The sequence below is a fragment of the Calidris pugnax genome, unplaced genomic scaffold, assembly GCF_001431845.1.
Source record: "Calidris pugnax isolate Ruff unplaced genomic scaffold, ASM143184v1 scaffold51, whole genome shotgun sequence".
Classification (NCBI taxonomy): Eukaryota; Metazoa; Chordata; class Aves; order Charadriiformes; family Scolopacidae; genus Calidris; species Calidris pugnax.
The window spans coordinates 6335499-6353908 of record NW_015090797.1 but is presented as its reverse complement, the minus strand read 5'-3'; the positions used below and the strand labels follow the sequence as shown (position 1 = coordinate 6353908).

General features: G+C 36.1%; 1 protein-coding gene across 4 annotated transcripts in view; it reads right to left on the bottom strand.

The window, feature by feature from the left end:
* SNTG1 (syntrophin, gamma 1) overlaps positions 1-18410 on the bottom strand; it is a 228932-nt gene that overhangs the window by 101257 nt on the left and 109265 nt on the right. For all 4 annotated transcript variants that reach the window (XM_014937004.1, XM_014937005.1, XM_014937006.1 and 1 more), the window contains 3 exons: positions 5600-5702; positions 4114-4196; positions 607-737 (listed from right to left, as the gene is read on the bottom strand). In XM_014937004.1, the coding sequence (XP_014792490.1) occupies positions 607-737; positions 4114-4196; positions 5600-5702 (317 nt within the window). The remainder of the gene's footprint in view (positions 1-606; positions 738-4113; positions 4197-5599; positions 5703-18410) is intronic.

Below are 18410 nucleotides of genomic sequence, written 5' to 3'. Positions count from 1 at the left end.
CCATGATGGACTCATCTGAAGACCACCCCTAAGCCTTCCCTGCTCCTCCACTGGCGGGCAGTGGGACAGGGCCCTGGTCTGCGTGGACACTGCCTTGTCCAGCCTCACTGCCACCCTCTGCTCTTGGCTTGCGTCCCCCATGGGGCAGCCAGCCCTTACTGCTCCCAAACAAGATTATTCAACCAATGAAGTTAACAGGTGAGAGATTTAATAGAAACAAAAGGAAGCACATTTTAAAAAACTTAGCCACAGTGCATTACAAAAAACGAAGGTATAAAAAAACCGGCTTAGAAATAAGTTTTTGAGCACAGGAGCATTAGCAGTTATTAAATATGATGACCTATGTGCAATCTCAAACCAAGAAACGAGCTGACCACAAGACACAAGTGAGAAGATCACATGTATTGCCCACAGAGCTGGTCCTAGCTGATGTCAGAGCACAACATGAGCTGATGTGGACCTAGACAGACCTTTATGAAAGCTCCTGTGTTTCATGTCTCTGACAGCTGTGGTGGAACTAATAATGCCATTCCTCTAACAAGGCAACTCCTAAGGCTTGTATCTGTCAGCCAGGAAGTCAAGTTTCAACTTTCTGAACTACTTTACCTGCACAAATCTGATCCTGGAAGGTACTGGGAAAACCGTGAATGAAGAAGTGGAATTAATCGGAGATCACACCACCTTTTTTCCCACCTAAGTCCTGGGGATGCTGGCCATGAGGAACATGATAATGTATCCTGAAAAACACCAAAAGGTCCTTCTCAGTTTTGGGCTTCATTATAAGTACTCAGCAGATTTGGAAAGAGAAAGATAGACTTTTTTAAATTTGGCATTGTGTTCTACTTTCCTCAGATCGTTTGGCATCAGTTTTACTTAGCACTGGAGAGATTCTGAACTTTTTCTCACACACAAAACAAATCTATATAAACCTCACCATCAATATGGTTAGAGTGAGTGTGAGGAACAGTATTCTAAAACTCTAGGGAAAACAGATTGTGTCCTTTTATTGAAATGACCAGTCATGAATAAAAGTGAATATTTACTGCATATCACATCATCAGCCACTAGTTTTATACCTGTACTCTGAATAAAGATGATCTCTAAATTATTCACTCTACAACCATAATTCAGTTATTTCCTGTCGGCCCATACACATTGATATGTATGGCTATTCTAATGACATCACATCAAAACCCAGCAATTGTGAATGGGATTTAACATGTGATGAAAATTGTTTAGTCAAAACTACATGCTTAGGATGAATATTTTACCTATTTACACAGTACATTAATTATATGAAAATTTAACTTTATCACATCTATGATCTTATCTACAAAAAATAAATCCCTACAGTCTAATTTCACCATCTTCTTTACAGAATATAGACTTGGCTGAGAAATGCTTATAAAAGTGAAATGATCAATAATTCTTTTAAAAAATCCAACAGCTCTTCCTTTCATTATAAAATGTTTTACCAAACACTGCAAGTGATGATATTTTCATGCAAAGCAGCATGATTCTCACTGAAAGGTATGTAGTACTTTCACTGTATCAGTAGAATTGTACCTGCTGATCCTGAAGACTTCATATTTTTTTCTAACCTGTATCTTCTATAAAAAAATACTACAAAAATTAAGTACACCTTGTATTTTTTAGAGTGTGTTTTTTGTGCAAGATCTATGTAATTATAAAGCATTGCCAACTTGAACTTTACTCTTACTTATATATTCATATATCTTTTATGCATACAAAAGAAAAGATCAGTATGAACATTAATTTAGCTGAACAGTAGACTTTTCATAAGTAGATTCACTTATTTAAAACATTGACTCTCTGGCGAAACATTCCATAGATTCAATCCAAAGAACTAAATGATTGGCTAGGAAGACTAAGCTAGGATGTTGTTTTAAACATAGTTTTGAATTTTTAACCTTTTCTATCTGCTTTCAGGAACTTTTTTTAGCTGTGATTTAAATTGAGGAAAAAGCTGAAATGTGGCAAAAAGTTTATATGCAAACTGTAGGCCTAGATCTGTCTGCAACAGAAATACTCCCCATACATTTAGCCTGCATAATCCCGAATTATTGAAAATGACCAAAACCAGTCCTGTCTGCTCCAAATTCTGAGTCAAAAGCCTCCTTCATGTGAATCACCAAGGTTATAAATTAAGAAATAGTCATAATGCATTCTAGAGAATATTCTGAGAAAAAAGGACCATGACATAAGAGTTGTACATAATTTAGGAAATCATACAGACGTCTCATTTTGTTTTATGAAGCACTCTATTCGCATTACAAGGGGACATCTGAGATAAGAACCACATCCTGGTCTTCAGCAGAAGAATTTAATTTAGGGTGAATTATAGACTCATGATGCCTCATTATATTATTTAAACTGAGAGAGAAAGATGTGGTTTCAGTAAATCATTATCAGTTCAAATAGAAACTGCAGCTAATTTAGATCAGTTTTGATAGCTGCAGAAATAAGATTCACAAATGGAAGCATGGTTTTTATCCTAAAAGCAAAGTTAGAAATGAAGTGGCCAGCAAATAGCAACAGCCTTTCTACACGCACACATATAGAGACCGTTGAGATAAGCCTGCTTCTGATGTTGCACTAGGTATACATACATATTATATTTTTTGACCTGCATTAAGACACCAATTTTATTGGTTTTATCCAATTTTTATAAATTCCAGCTCCCATGAAAGTGTATAAAACCTAGCAGTTTTCCAGATCAGGCTTAAAATCTGTACTATTGACTTTTAAGTCTACTTCGATCAGGCTTAAAATCTGTACTATTGACTTTAGCAAAGTCTACTTTAGCAAAGTCTTCTGAACAATCCTTACATTTCTCTTTTTTTAAATATATATTTGTAATAATTATGTGATATATGGTTTATTCATTCAGTGCTTTTTATTTTATCTCAGTATTTTCACCTATCACAAAGCCAAATATGCAGCAAAACCCTTTTAGAACTACATAAAACAATGCAAAATTTGCATTTTTCTGGCTAAGAAAATTGTTGAAAGCCCCTTGTTGCACTTCAAAGGCATCTTTTACTAAAAATCTGGTCAGACATCTGCAGCATTTAATCCTAAACAGACTTTGCTCCATAATGCTATCATTCTTTAGCAAGATATTAAGTTATTACAAGTAAAATGCTCTCACCTTATAAAGAGGCAAAAACATGAATCTAAACCATCCTTTGCAAAAAGTTTCAGATAATAAATGAAATAAAAATAATGGAAAAATATTCTGAAAAAAAGGTATTCTACCTTTTCTTTAGATATATGTGCTGGTTTTGGCTGGGATGGAGTCAATTTTCTTCCTAGTAGCAAGCGTGGGGTTCTGTTTTGGAATTGTGATGAAAACAGTGTTGACAACACAGGGATGTTCTCATTATTGCTGAGCAGCGCTTAGACAGAGTCAAGGCCTTTTCTGCTCCTCACACCGCCCTGCCAGCAAGTAGGCCAGGATTGCACAAGATGTTGGGAGGGGACACAGCCAGGACAGCAGACCCCAACTGACCAAGGGGATATTCTACACCATATGACATCATACTCATAAAGGTGTTGGAAGAAGGAAAAGGGAGACATTCGGAGTTATGGCATTTGTCTTCCCAAGTAACCATTACACGTGATGGAGCCCTGCTTTCCTGGGGATGGCTGAACACCTGCCTGCTGGTCTATCTCAACCCACGAGTTTTCTCACTTTGACTCTTCCAGTTCTCTCTGCCATCCAACCAGGAGGTAGTGATAGAGCAGCTGTGTGGTGCCTAGTTGCTGGCTGGGATTAAACCACGACGATATTTTTTTCATTTGAATAATTTTAATTCCTATTCTGTAGAAATAATCTTTCACAAAATCCCTATTGCCCAGATAAAAATAGTAATCCCATCTATCCAGGCACAATCTCAATTGGTATAATTTATCATAGTTTAATTTGCAGCCACAATACCTGGCAGCTCTTTTTGCCCCTATGGAACTGCCTGTCTCCAATGTTAATTAGAGCTCCTTCCATGTTTCTGTCCTTTATTAATTACATCCACTTAGAAATTATAATATTTTTATTCTTCTTTGAAATTCCATCAAAGAAACATAAGCTCTTACCGTGTTGTTGGGATGGTAGTTGAGATGCAAACCACTGTCACATAGGGGAGAGGATGTGCCACTGCTTTGGTCACTGGGGGCACCTAATAAAAAAATGATTACACAAAAAAAATCTTCATTAACCTATAATGCTATAATTCAAATTTGTGTACGTCTGTATGTATGTATTCCCCTTCCCCCACTAGTTTTGTCAAGTCTGACATTCATTTACTTTCCCTGTTCAGTGTCGGCTTCTGATTTGAGCAGGGTAACTTTTCAAGCTGAGTGGAGTCTCAAGAATGTCTCCTCTGGTGCTTTGCTTAAGAGAGTTAATAATCTCTTTAGTAAGAAAAAACACCCAAAGGTTTTTGCAAATTTGGTAGTAAAAAGAAAGTGTGTACCTCCTCGCTTAGTTTTCACATAAAGGAAAAAGTCAGATAATGCTTTTGTTTGTCTTGATGAACTACAGTTCGAACTACTACAGTTTGAACTGTTCTTGTAACAGTTTAGGAAATTACACCTCAAAAGTAACATGATAGGACTGATGCAAATGCACGTTTGTGTGCATTATTCAGGATACTCTGCGGTAGCACAACCTGTCATAAAAGGGACAAATGTACTGGGATGAATTTTTATTTAAGGATATGGTATTCTGATTTTTTTCTTGTCTCACTAAAATTTAACACCTAGGCAAAAGACAAAGACAGTATTTCAGCAAAAGACTGTATAAAATATTATTTCATAATTTATTTTATTTTGTTCTTACTAGCTTAAAAGAATAAAAACATTGAAATAAAACATTTATTGTTTTGTTGCTTAAAAATTAAGCAATTCATTTTACCCTCGTAGGAGCAAGAAGCAGAAGCAAAGCAGTAGTGACAAAAGGCTGACATATAAATATGCTTAGATATGCTGCAACTGTCTATAATTATGCACCCACACTTACAATTTAATATAATTAAAGGAAGACAGCTGCCTCCATATGTCTCTCACGGGGCTAGTTGACTAAAACTTGGTTGGACTTAAACAAAATTCTAATTATCCCAGAGTAATTTATTTTTAGGTAGACAGACACCTCCACCAAATCCTCTGAATTTTAAATGGTAAAGTTAAGCCCTCTAAATATACACACACAATCTCATTTTCACATTTACAAGACAAAAATCTTTCCGACCAAAACATTACCTGATGCTGCCTGGAAAACCTCTTTCAAATGCTCTGCATCAGGATGTGAGCTACTGTAAATTAATGCAATCTCACCGTTTTACCTGCAACTTTGCTGATTCACACCAGCCAAATGCCTGGTGGTTTTCAAGCAAAGATAGCAATTTTTCGCTTAAGGTAAATATTAGTACCAGACCTGGCAATACAAACAGCTGATATTCAGGCAGCAATGCTGACCGGAAAAGCTGCTGTCAATCACCCTCAATGCACAGTATGTTCGGAAGCTGCAAACATTCATGAGCATTGAACTGAGTTTTCTTTTGGCCAAGTAATAAAGGCTTACATGCACAATCTTCATTCAGTGGCAGTTTGAGAAAAGCAGGTGCTCTTTTCAGAAAGGACACAGTTAGGGTCACTTCTTCCCCTGCGTTGCGAAGGACCTGAACCTGGAAATGAAACACAGACAGGACACCTTGAAGTAGCTGTAAGACCCAAATTCATCAGCAAATGTAAGCAACACCACCCAGCTTTCACACACTGGAACAGAACTGCTTAGCAATTTATTGCAATTACTTTTTTTTTTTAAAAAAAAGAGAGCAAGATGTAAAGCTTGTTATATGCTGGCCTGTTGTGTTTCTAGGCACACACAGACCTGGGGGAGTGGGCATTGGCCTCCTATAATAGCACTGGCTTTGCACTGTGCTATGGCCCAACTTGCTCCCCAACCCTGTTCAGCTGTGCATCTCCTTCTTTCAGATCTGGCATCATCCACACTAGCATGTATGTATAACAAAACAAACCCCAACCAACTTTCCTCTTCATCCTCCCCTAGGGTTGCTTCATAAGTCTCCAACCAAACCCACTGGCAGTAGTTTCCACAGCTGTGCCACAAACCCTAGGAGTAAGTCTCTCCAACAGCCAGAGTTAAATTTAGACAAAGCACTCCAGCATGGATGAAAGACCTAATCTTCCTTACAGCAACAGAGGAAAAATACCTTATTTTTAAGCCTTAAGTCCTAGATGAGCAAGCTTGGGTTTTGCCAAAGGGTAGCTCGCATTTTGGACATAGGCATGCAGGAATGCGCAAATCACCTATCCACCTGAGTACACTTTCAGCCTTCCTGTACCCTCCCACAATCCCTTCTGCAGCTCTTGTTCATGTCTTTAGCTTCTGTGTGGTACTGCTGATAGACACCTCAAGACAAACAGCAGAGAAAGGGAATCCCAGGCACCTCCCCAGGGCGGGCGGCACAAAGGAGGTGCAAAAGCAACTAAACAAAACGCTATCCTTAACAACGGAGGAATAACATTTGAAGCATTTTATAATATGAGAGCCAAAAAAGCATCAGGTCACATAACTCTGTTTCCAGAGAACAACCATTTCCTGTTCTTCTGGCTCTATAACTTCAAAACTCTTCAAGGGCTGATTTAATTTGGGCTTACAAAGGCAGAAGATTGCACCATTCCTCTCTCTGAGTCACTGCACTCACACTGTGCAGAGAGCCAGCTTGCTGGGAGCAGAGTTCGGAGGGCTGCTACACAGTGACATGTCAGACAAATGTTTTAAACTAGCATATATCTGTTCCCTTTCTTCTGTGGTTTTGTGGTAGCTGGATAGTAGATGAGCAAGCTTGGGTTTTGCCAAAGGGGAGCTCGCATTTTGGACATCGGAATGCAGGAATGTGCAAATCACCTATCCACCTGAGTACACTTTCAGCCTTCCTCTACCCTCTCACGATCCCTTCTGCAGCTCTTGTTCTCACTCAAGTAACCCTTCTGTCACGCTGCTGCTTGTGAGAAAGCCTTGTAAATAATTTATGGAGTGGAGGATTGCTGTTCTTTAATCTGTGCCTATCAACAACCTATCCTACAGAATTAGTAACATGCATGTAACCAACTACATGCAGGGATGCTTTCAAACGGAATCACTAAAGGAATTCTTCAAGGAAAAAATGTCGACTTTGCTTTTAAACACAATACTTCCTACTCCACACCGGTTGAAACACAGGAGTAACAGTATCATGATAGAATATTTGATTCAGTGTCTGAAATCCACTCTGAAATTCTAGTCTCTTCGTTGTTTAAAATACCACAGTGGTTGTCACGGCAGTTTGCAATGTAGTGTGTATTTATATGTATGTACGATAAACAAACACAAACACACAAATCACAACAAATCTCGTCAACCTAAAACTGCATGCCAAAAACTTCATGTCTAACATGAGCGTCTTCGACACGTGCTTCCCAGTTCTGATATGTTTTATACCTTAGAATTCATCAGCAGTACTTATTTCATAGAAAGAAGATGATTTGTAATCTATGGAACAGCAGATCAAGACTCTGAAGTCACTAATTCCTTCAGAGAAACCATACCATATCCTCAGCCTTCTTCGAAAATTCATCCTTTTCTTCTCATACATAGGAGTCACATTGTTCAGAATAGCCATAGCCAAAGCAGAAACTTACAGGCATACATACTCTATTGAAATTACAGATGTGGACAGACAAAAAGTACAGGAAAAATACGGGTACCCTCTGCCTTTCTAAAAACACTTCTTTTTACCCAGGAATGGGGAAGAAATAAGTTGAGAAGTTACAGCACTGACAACTTTAATTTGTATAACGTCACCTTTTAAGATACCTAAGTGGATATCATTTGTGAAAGAAGCTGAGACAGTAAACTCTGCCCCTGAATCTTTCTTCTTCCAAGAATAAAAAAAAAGCCACAAGTCTACATGATTTCATTTGATAATATATTGTTCTGTAAAGGATAGAAGTTGCCATAAGTAGTCTACTGTGACCTTGTTCCTTAAACTCTCCCTCTCTCTCAAACCATTTTTATCTCATAGGATGAAAAAATTAAGCTGGAACACAATTTTGTTGAAATCAGCAATACTTATTTTATGGAAGGGTATGACTAGATTTTGCCATGTAGAATAAAGAGTAAAGAGAGATAAAAGACTGAAAAAGAAAACTACTAGGTAATGATTACAAGAAAGAGTAGACAAGCTATCGATCCCATTTCACTTACTTTGTAGTCATTAACAGAGCCATTCCAGGAAATAAGGTTAGCTGAGGAAAATGGGATTTTTAATTAAATTTATTAATTGTCTCTTTTTAGCTTTCAGTTGAAAGCTTTACTGTTATTTTACTTTTTTTTGGGTCTTTATTTTCCATAACAAATGAACAATTACCGAATTCTTTTAAATGGAGAAATCCTTATAGGATTCATTTATTTTGCGTTCTCATTCAACACGTACAGCACGCCATAGTGCTGCTCTTCCACGCAGAGAGAGAACGAGGTACAAAATGATTTTAGTGGAATACCAGAGCAGCTCACATTCATGAATGGAAAATTGATAGTTTTTACAAAATAAAAAGGTAACAGCCAAAAGTAATGTGACAAATTGTTATGGAGAGTTATGTCTATGAAAAACAACAACAAAAAACCCAGAAACAAACACCTGAAAACAGGGTGTCAAACAGTTTTTCTGGAACATATAACACAGGATGAATTTCTAGAGTTTTAAAACATGAGTGGAATTCTACCAATAATCAGATATACCAGTATATTAATCATTTCGTTTCTCTTTCTCACTTCCTAACATCAGTTTAGCTCAAAACTTTAGAGAGCTATTTTGGTAAAATGAGGACTGTGTGAAGGTATGTATTGCTTGTTCAGGCTTGGAAAATGTACACTCATGAAAAACTAATTTATCTGCACAAGTATGTCCATGTAGACCTGAAGAATTGGTAGCATACTCCACCAACATAGCAGTTGTTTTACCACTGAAGTCAGTTAATGAACATACTGAAGAAACCAGTTGTCATACATGATAGATTTTTTAGATAAAGAAATGGATAGATGTCTGCTCAGTCATCCTGCTCTCTTACTTAGAAGAAAGGTCCCTCGTTTATTGGTCATATATTGCCAATACTTTGCCAATCAAGCACTATCAATGACAACATACATCTTCATTATTTCTGGCAGTGATAATTCTAGAAATATTTCAAGGTTACTTTCAAATATAAGAGGGAAGTAGACTAAATATTTCATATGTCTTTTTCAGAGTTATAGCATATTTTCTGATTTATAAGGAAACCTTAGAGCTAGGTTAATCAGAGTAACCTCGAGATTTTTTTGCCAGCACAGTCACATAGTCTATGCCTGATAAAAATGACTGAAGACTAAAAAGCTAGGGACTATTTTCTACTTCCTGCCAACAATGAAGCTCTCTTAAGAATTTGCAGTCACTCAGAAGACTTTCAGGATTTTTCTAATTTTGCAAAGTCTACTTCCATATTTTGATATATCTACATTAAATTCCTTAAATTCCTGATGCGTTAGCCCACAAATTAGGAAAAGGTGGGGTTTGGTCTGGTTTTTGTTTTCTCCTATTCATTGTGAGGATCTTGATTTATTGAAGGTCAAACAGTGGCATTAAACTAGTGTCACATTTTTTTCTGTAGATTAAAAAAACAACAGGTCACTGGAAAAAAGTATGCTAATTTTATTCCATCCCCACTATCCCCACTTCTTATTCTAAATGTTTCTGAACATTGCAAAAATAAATTTTACTAAAGATACTGCATACAATTGCTGATTGATCACTGATTTCCATGATGATCCCATCAGTCACAAAAATATTCCAACACTGAGTAGAACTAACATTTCTCATCTTGTTAAAATTAGTTATTTACTTGATGAGTGACTGGTGCATAATTAATTGCTTTATTTTAAAATACAAAGTGGCTAGATTAAGAAATAGTGTTTTAGTGTTTCTATAATAACTGCACAATCAAATTGCCAAAGATAACAATTCTTATTAGTTCTAGAATAGAAGTAGACCCTCATTCTCACTGTGTATAAATGGTAAAAAAAAATTTCAATATTAACAAAATGTAGCTGTATAAGTAAGAGATTTTCAGTTCATTACTGCTAATAGAGAAGTAATTTCTAAACTTACATAAAATAAAGGCATTTAAAACATTGCCCTAGTATGTGAACAGATAGAAACAGACCTAAATTCTAAAAAGCGAAAAGAAACATATTCAGGAATACTGATTTTTGAATAAATATAGAAACATTATTTTAAAATTTTCAAAACAAAAATACAGCAACTTCCTAAGATGTATTTTTTATCATATATAAAAAGTTTAGTTAAGGGGAGATAAATTCATAGTGCTAAATCCATGGAATATTTGATAAAAATTTAATTCAGTAGTAGTCCTAACATTTCCAAAGTCTAACAAAATTAAGCCACGGATCTAACAAATCTAACGCATCTAACAAATAAGCCACGGAAAAAACTCCCTTTGGAAGAGATTTGCATGTCTATGCATTTGACCCCATAATTTCTAAAGCACTGCATCCCAGATTGCAGAAAATGCATGACCAAGCACCATTAAAAAGTTGTGCTTATTCTCTGTATCATTCAAAGGTTGTAAACTGTTTTATTTCCAGAGTCTGGACTGACTATTCAAGGTGTAGGTGTTTTATCTATAAAGGCCTAGATTAGATTTTTAATATTTTTGAGATCATCTACAGAGCCCTAGATTTCAGGCATATGAATTTACGTAACTTTATCAGGTTTTGATTTTAGTAGTTAGCAATGAATAGTAGTAACACTTAATATGTTGATACAGATGTTGTATGGATTAAATAATGAAAAGCTATCTAGTACTGCTGTTACTACTTGATTTAGTTTTATTTTTTTTATTTCATCTATTGAGCAATACTATGTATTGCTTTGTTGGTGCGCAGTGTGCAATCGAGTCATCCCTGTAACAGGAAAAAGCTGTGACACTGAAAAGTCTTAACGTCTCATAAAAATTATGACTATATATATTAAATTCTGGCTACTGCTTTAGAAATCATATATATTTTTAATGTAGAATGAGCCGATGTGAAAAGAACTACAAATGGAAACACTAAATCTGATCAATAAACTTTCTTATGCAAGGTATAAGCTTACTACTAGTAGAATCAAGAATTAATTTACTTCTACCACAAATAGCGCCATATAAAGGTAGGACATTCATGAGTGAAGTGAGACAGGCAAAAAAAACAGTTGTGCTTGTCTGAAAAAGTAGCTGTGTGAAACAGGGAAATTAGAAGAGCCAGTGTGTTTCTGGAGTGCCAGTGTCTATATTTCCATGAAATTACTGTAATGACTGCAAGGGCTCATTTGAAGAAGTGAATTTTATGGTGATATGCAATATTGCTCAATAAAATCTCTACATAATAATAACACTGGTTCAAAATTTTAATAATGTCTACAATGATACTGCCTTTTAATTTTATAAAACCTTTTAAAGCCCCAGTTCAAGAAAACATTTGAACATATGCTGAAGTCTCTTTCAACATATTCAGAAAAGCACTGAAGCATGAAGTCCCTCTGACTGCAGTAAGTATTCTTTCCTGAATGACACTGTAAATCCCCTCTTAAATTGCCAATAAAATTTATCCACCAATAAAGTAGTAAAGATTTAAAACAGAAGATTTATATAGTCCTCAAGGTCTGTGTTCTCCTGAACTGGAGCAAATTCTGCTCTTCAGTGTGTTTTAAAGGAAAATTCAGTTCTTTGATGAATTACTTAATAATAAACATCTGGGGGGAGGGGGTGAGGGGAGAAGAAAAAAATGAAAACCAGAAGACACCTTCCAAGCCACTGTGCAGAGTTACACAACGCACTAGTATCAAGTCCATCAGCAGATACCACAACACACATGGTGGTACAGGCACATAAAAAATTATGATCTAATATTTATCACAGTATTTGCCAACAATGCAATTTAATCAACAAATTTAATAGTAAAACCTATCAAAGCTTTTTTTTTTTCCCTTCAGAAAATTTCTTTTTCTGATATACAGAGCAAACTAGAACACCATTTTTTGACAGCAGTTCTTACTCAGGCTGCAAAATTCAAAGCATACTTCAGACCACAATTTGACACTGCCATAGTTGTAGGCTTTAATTTTTGCTGACTGGTTCCTGAACCCTCTGTTAAATATTTAGATACAAACCCAAATGGGCTGCACACTAGAATTGGGAGCTTCCTCAAACAAGGCAAAAGGAAATGCAGGGCAGAATGGTGCACATGCTAACGATGCAGCAGATGTGCGCTTCCCTTCAGAACCCTCTTCTGCATGTATCTTGCTACTGGCACTGCATTAAAAAAGTGCAGGTGGATGCCGTTAAGACTAGCAGCTATAGCAAAGACACCCTACTGAGCCTACCACTAAACAATTATTCTGGCACAGGAACTGAGTTGAGGTAGCACTTTTTCAGTGAATGCTCCAGCTACTAAGGCACTACATAAAAGATCACGTCATAGCAACATACACAAAAGTTCAGGGTTTGATGCTTTTTTGAAAAGTCCCATCAGACTGATGACTTAGAAACAAAATTATTCTTGATTCCAAGCGACAGCAGTCCATCTCAGATGGACAAACATCATACCAGTCACCTTATAGCTGCTATATTCAGGCTTCCTTCATTGATCCTTGCCCTACATATTTTCACTGGCTCATGGGCTTTAGACACAGAGGTACCAGAACATGCAACCCCAAGACTCCTGTATAAAGCATAAGTAGAAAACTAAGTGATCCACCTTTAAAAATAGATATATTTCATCACGTTTCATGCCTACATGCAAAGTAGGCCATTTGTATTAGGCTAACTCTAAGAGACATCTACTGAGTTTCCTTCATAGGAAATGACTAAAATAATCAGATGTAAGCAACATGAATAAGTGTAATGAGGAGATAGAAGAAAGAGATTAATTTCACAAATAATTTACTGGAAATCTAATTAACTCACACAAAAAAAAATCCATCAGGCAATAGAGGACCAAATATAGGTCATATAGAGAACACTCTCGTGATTTTTTTCTTCAATGCAGTTCCACGGTAAAAAAGAGAATATTGCCACTTCAGTGATATATTTAGTCAAGTTGGAAAAAAGAATCTGTTTTAAACTTTTAAGTCTAACACTTGTGGAATGGAGTACATACAAGTGGTTTAAAAGATCTAACAACAGCTTTCTGGAAATCTTTAAATTTTCGTATTTCGTATGCTCCATAATCAACAGTAAAATGTTTAGTAATCTTTCAATCAGAATAGTAAGAGACTCCAATTATGGCTTAGTTGAATGCTTATCTTTTCATAAGTAATATAGGAGTGTCTCAGCAAAAGATACTAATGCAAACACATGAGGAAAAAAGAACTATGAAAGTAAAAGTCTGCCAGGAAAAGTTTACAGCATTTTCATGTTCTTCTTTCATTAATCTTAGCAACACTAATAAATATCACTCATTAAAAAAGAAAACAAAAATTAAATTGTAAGGGCTTAATTTGCATTCTTAGGTCATGTACCCTAATTTTGAATTCTGTTTCACTCAAGACTGCACTTACTGGTCATCACATTTCATATTAAATCATTAGAAGCTTGTTTCTCCAATACAGAAACTAAGAAAAGCAAAGGATTAAAACTCTTTAAAAATTTAAGTCTATCAAAACTGGGAACACCATACCCTGGAGTCTCTAACCATAGGTCATAGAGGACAACACAGGTCCCTGAACTGAAAGATTTCATACCATATTCTGAAAAACAAAAAATATGAATTCCCTATAGAGATTCCAACTCTAGTAAATTATTTACTGTGATATATCAGTATATTCCTTGACTCATCCCAGCTGAGCTTCAGTCTGTTGATTCTAATGCAAATGTTAATTCTAATTCCAAACAATGGGTCTTGTTAAAGTCTCCCAACCTATATTAAGTGGACTACTATTGGTCTGGGACTGTGGTCCATAGAAGAAATAAACACAGAAAGGTGCATTTATTAGCCATTCAGCTCTACATGATATGCAGTTACTCATGACAAGAAAATACCTATGAAAACATAAAAAAAAAAATCAAAGAACCGGAAGACTCCAGCCCAAACTCTTTCCAAGTTTCATGAGCTTTTCCAGTGTATCTATATGTAGTGAGCATATGCCAGAATGCCTATATCTGTTTTCACATTACATACTCCCTGTACAGATCTACTTCTCTAGGATTACCCAGCCACACTGAATGATCTGTGTAGTTATAAAATCATAAGAAGTTCTCCTGTTTAAACTCTGACAGTTGTTCCATTTTTTGAATGTTATTATACATTCAGCTGCTGGGCATATAATATCTTTCCAAGCTCATTCATGAACACATATTTTGTAATTATATATTTAATGAGTTCCAAAACAACTAGCTAAGAGGAATGAGAGAAATCCCCTGATAATACTGAAATACCAGTATAACTGTTCCTAAGGCCAAGTGGTGAGTCCTGCTCTTGGGTCACAACAACCCCAGGCAGCGCTACAGGCTCAGGGGAGAGCTAGAAAGCTGCCTGGCAGAAAAACATCTGGGGGTGTTGGTCGACTGTCTGTCGGCTGAACAGGAGCCAGCAGTGTGCCCAGGTGGCCAAGAAAGCCAACAGCATCCTGGCCTGTGTCAGGAACAGCGTGGTGAGTAGGGCCCGAGAGGTGATCATCCCCCTGTACTCGGCACTGGTGAGGCCCCACCTCGAGTACTGTGTCCAGTTTTGGGCCCCTTACCACAAAAAAGACATTTTGGTGCTGGAGTGGGTCCAGAGAAGGGCAACGAAGCTGGTGAGGGGTCTGGAAAGTAAGTCTTATGAGGAGCGATTGAGGGAGCTAGGGTTGTTCAGTCTGGAGAAGAGAAGGCTGAGGGGAGACCTTATTGCTCTCTACAACTACCTAAAAGGAGGGTGTAGAGAGGTGGGGGTTGGTCTCTTCTCCCAAGTTACAGGTGATAGGACAAGTGGAAATGGCCTCAAGTTACACCAGGGGAGGTTCAGGTTGGATATTAGGAACAATTTCTTCACTGAAAGGGTTATTAGGCATTGGAATGGCCTGCCTGGGGAAGTGTTTTTGGTTTTTTGTTTTTGGTTTTGGTTTTATGGGTGGACTAGATGATCTTAAAGGTCCCTTCCAACCTAGGCGATTCTGTGATTCTGTAATGTGGTTGAAACTAACCAGCATTTATTCTACAATTTTTTAAAAGATATGAAATTGGAAGCTACAATTTTTTGGACAACACAGCACAACTAATTTTCTAAATGTAAATTAAAACTCAATGACATTGATAAAATCACCACTATGTATTTACCATTGACCATCAGTCAAATTCATAAATCCATAAACCTAATTCTGTTTTCAACTAGTTATATTAACATGAACATTTTATCTTCTACCAATACTACACACTTCAATTACAATTGTACATATTTGCTTAAACCTCTCATTGGTATGATAGCTCAGAAATTTGCACAGGAATCAGATTTTCTTTTGGTTGAATTTCATTGACACCGTCCAAATAAAACATTGATTAAAGCTGCTTTGGTAGACATGTGCAATCCTCTTAATAAACAAAACAAAATTGGAATCTTCTTGAAATGGAAGAAGCATTTGTACCACTATAACAGTAGCATGTACTGATTTCTACACAGCTTTTCCAAAAGGTTGCCCAGGATCCTGTGTGCACTGGTGTGTACAGCCAGATGAATGATAGGCTATCCTATCTGTCTACAAAAGCTTTCCTATTTAAGACGCAAGGCTTTTGGACCTCATAATAATCGGACACAAACTGTGATGGTAGGCTATGCTGAGATTGTGGTGGGTTTTTTTTCCATTCAACTATATGTTATGGAGAATATTAAAAAAAAACAACCTGTAAACACCTGTAGAACACTAAAGCAACCTCCAGAGGCTTTGCATATTAAAGTTCAAGGATACATGACATCAAAATTCAAACACTTTTTTTTCTTTTAAGTAAAACCTAAGCCCTATTTTAATACACAGATAATATATAGAAATTCCTCCTACTCATATCTGCATAACATCCTTGTGAAATCTATATTTATTACTGAAGGAAATAGTATCATTTTAGTGGGTTTTAATCCAATATAATATAAAGTAGTAAGAATAAGCCAGAATCATAATTTGTTAACTCTCTGTAGGCTACCAAGCAATTCTTCATATTGCCGTTCTCTAATGAGAATTTAAGATTTCAAAAGATGGGTAAAACTATCTCTAAATGAAAGCGGAGAAATTTAATAAGAGAAATCCTCTTATTATACTTAGGGTATAATATACCATTTAGTATACCATAATATACAGCATACTAAATATTCCATCACAGATTTCCCTGACACATCTTTAAGCAAGTTATTGATTACCATCCAATAATCTGAAAAACGACGGGTTACACTGGAATGAGACTTTCTGGTGATAAGAGCTGCCACAAAAATGCTAAGTCCTACCGACACAAAGGTAATAATATCAGTATCTTTTATATAGAATACGAAGATTTTGCTTGTGGCCTACAGGTATTATGGCATACAGTGCATGATACTGCATTCACTATTCCAGAAAAAAATAAGTACAGTGTATGAACAACACTGCATAAGAATACAACAGATTCCAGCAGATAACCATAAGCTGAATTGAAGAAAAATGTTGTGCATGGCTTCTCAAAAACCATAGCCATATTTCAGCAACTAGCAAGGAAAACCTTAGAAGAATGACTTAGTCATTTAGTAGTCTCCATCCCCTATACAAAAGTTGCATAAAATATTCAGCATAATGAAAAGGACTACAGACATTATCCATGTTACATAAAGAAAAATAAAATAACATCAGCTATATTTACAGAATAAACCAAATGGTTCCACATTTATCTGCATGACTCCTAGAGTACCCAGCTACAATTGGAATAAAGATCACTAGAACCATTTTACACATAATTTATACATGTTTTTCTTTTGCTAGAATACATTACGCTAATTCCAAATAGCTTCAGATAGGAGTTTTTGCTTTTTCAACAATAACCTTTTTATTTTAAAAAAGTAAGAGTGAAAATCAAAGTGCAGTTGAAAGTGGAAATGCTTTTTTTCTAGTAAGCTGTTATAGAAACTGGACAATAACTTGAAATGACTCCAAATTTTGCAGGTAATGTGTGCTCCTAAATAGGAGGAAATAATTCCAATCAAATTATCCATTTTAAAGGATTTGGAGTTCTTTCTTTTCACAATTGATCATACTAAACTTTTTTTTTCATTATAGCGAAGAACGTGAAGTCTCTGACTTTTCTAGCCCTAAGTACTAACAAAACAATGAAACTGCTTGCTTATCTATTAAATCTATGAATCCCCTGCTCCTTTAGTCAAACTGTTCCCACACTTTGCATTTAGCAGAATAAGTGCTCTCAGATTTGAGTTCTATATGAAATTTCTAACACATTTACTAAACAGTTATAGTTTTTATATAAGCGATTTGTGATTAGTAATTAGTAATATTCAAAATGCATACACATTATTAAACTGCATAACATGTCAGTTGTTGCTTCTGTTCCTAATGCTTGAAGAGTGTCAGCCAGTTGACACAGCATTTTGCAGTACATTATTAATTTTTTAAATCATTTATGAAGAGAGATAGGTCTAAGATTGTTGGAAACATGGCCTGAGTATCGTGTCTGACTAAGCAGAGCCCAAGTTTGGGGGGAAAAAAAGAAAGATCAGTCCCAGAATGAGCTGCTCACACTAATCCCATTGCAAGGCCGGGGTCAAACACACAGCTAGTGGCAAATTTCACATTTACATATTCAATATAAAATTTTCTGTTGGCAAATATGACCTTAACATTTACTTTTCCTGAATAGTCACACTAATCAAGCACCAGCATACAAATGCTCATGAAAAATGAATACAAAATGGTCTTAAAGAGCTTGAAATCAAATTTTAATTCTAAATTTGAATAAATATTAATGTACAAGCCCACTCCTGTTTGTTCAGTCCTAAATGTTATCAACTTCACAATGAAATAAAGAATAATTCTTGGACAAATTTGTATTTGTTTTAGATCAATATATGCAGTTAACTCTGCTGAGCTTCTTGGCAGCTCAGGATCTAATCTCCGCGAAAGATGTTTTAAGTACTGCAGGGACTGTGCTCAGTGGTAAAAGTTTTCAGCTGAAAAAACACATAAGAACATATTTTCATGCCATTTAATGCAATGGCAGCCTTTCTGCCGCAGAATAATTGCAGTGCATCTAGCTGAAGTTGAGAAAATGACTTTTTTCTTCATAAATAT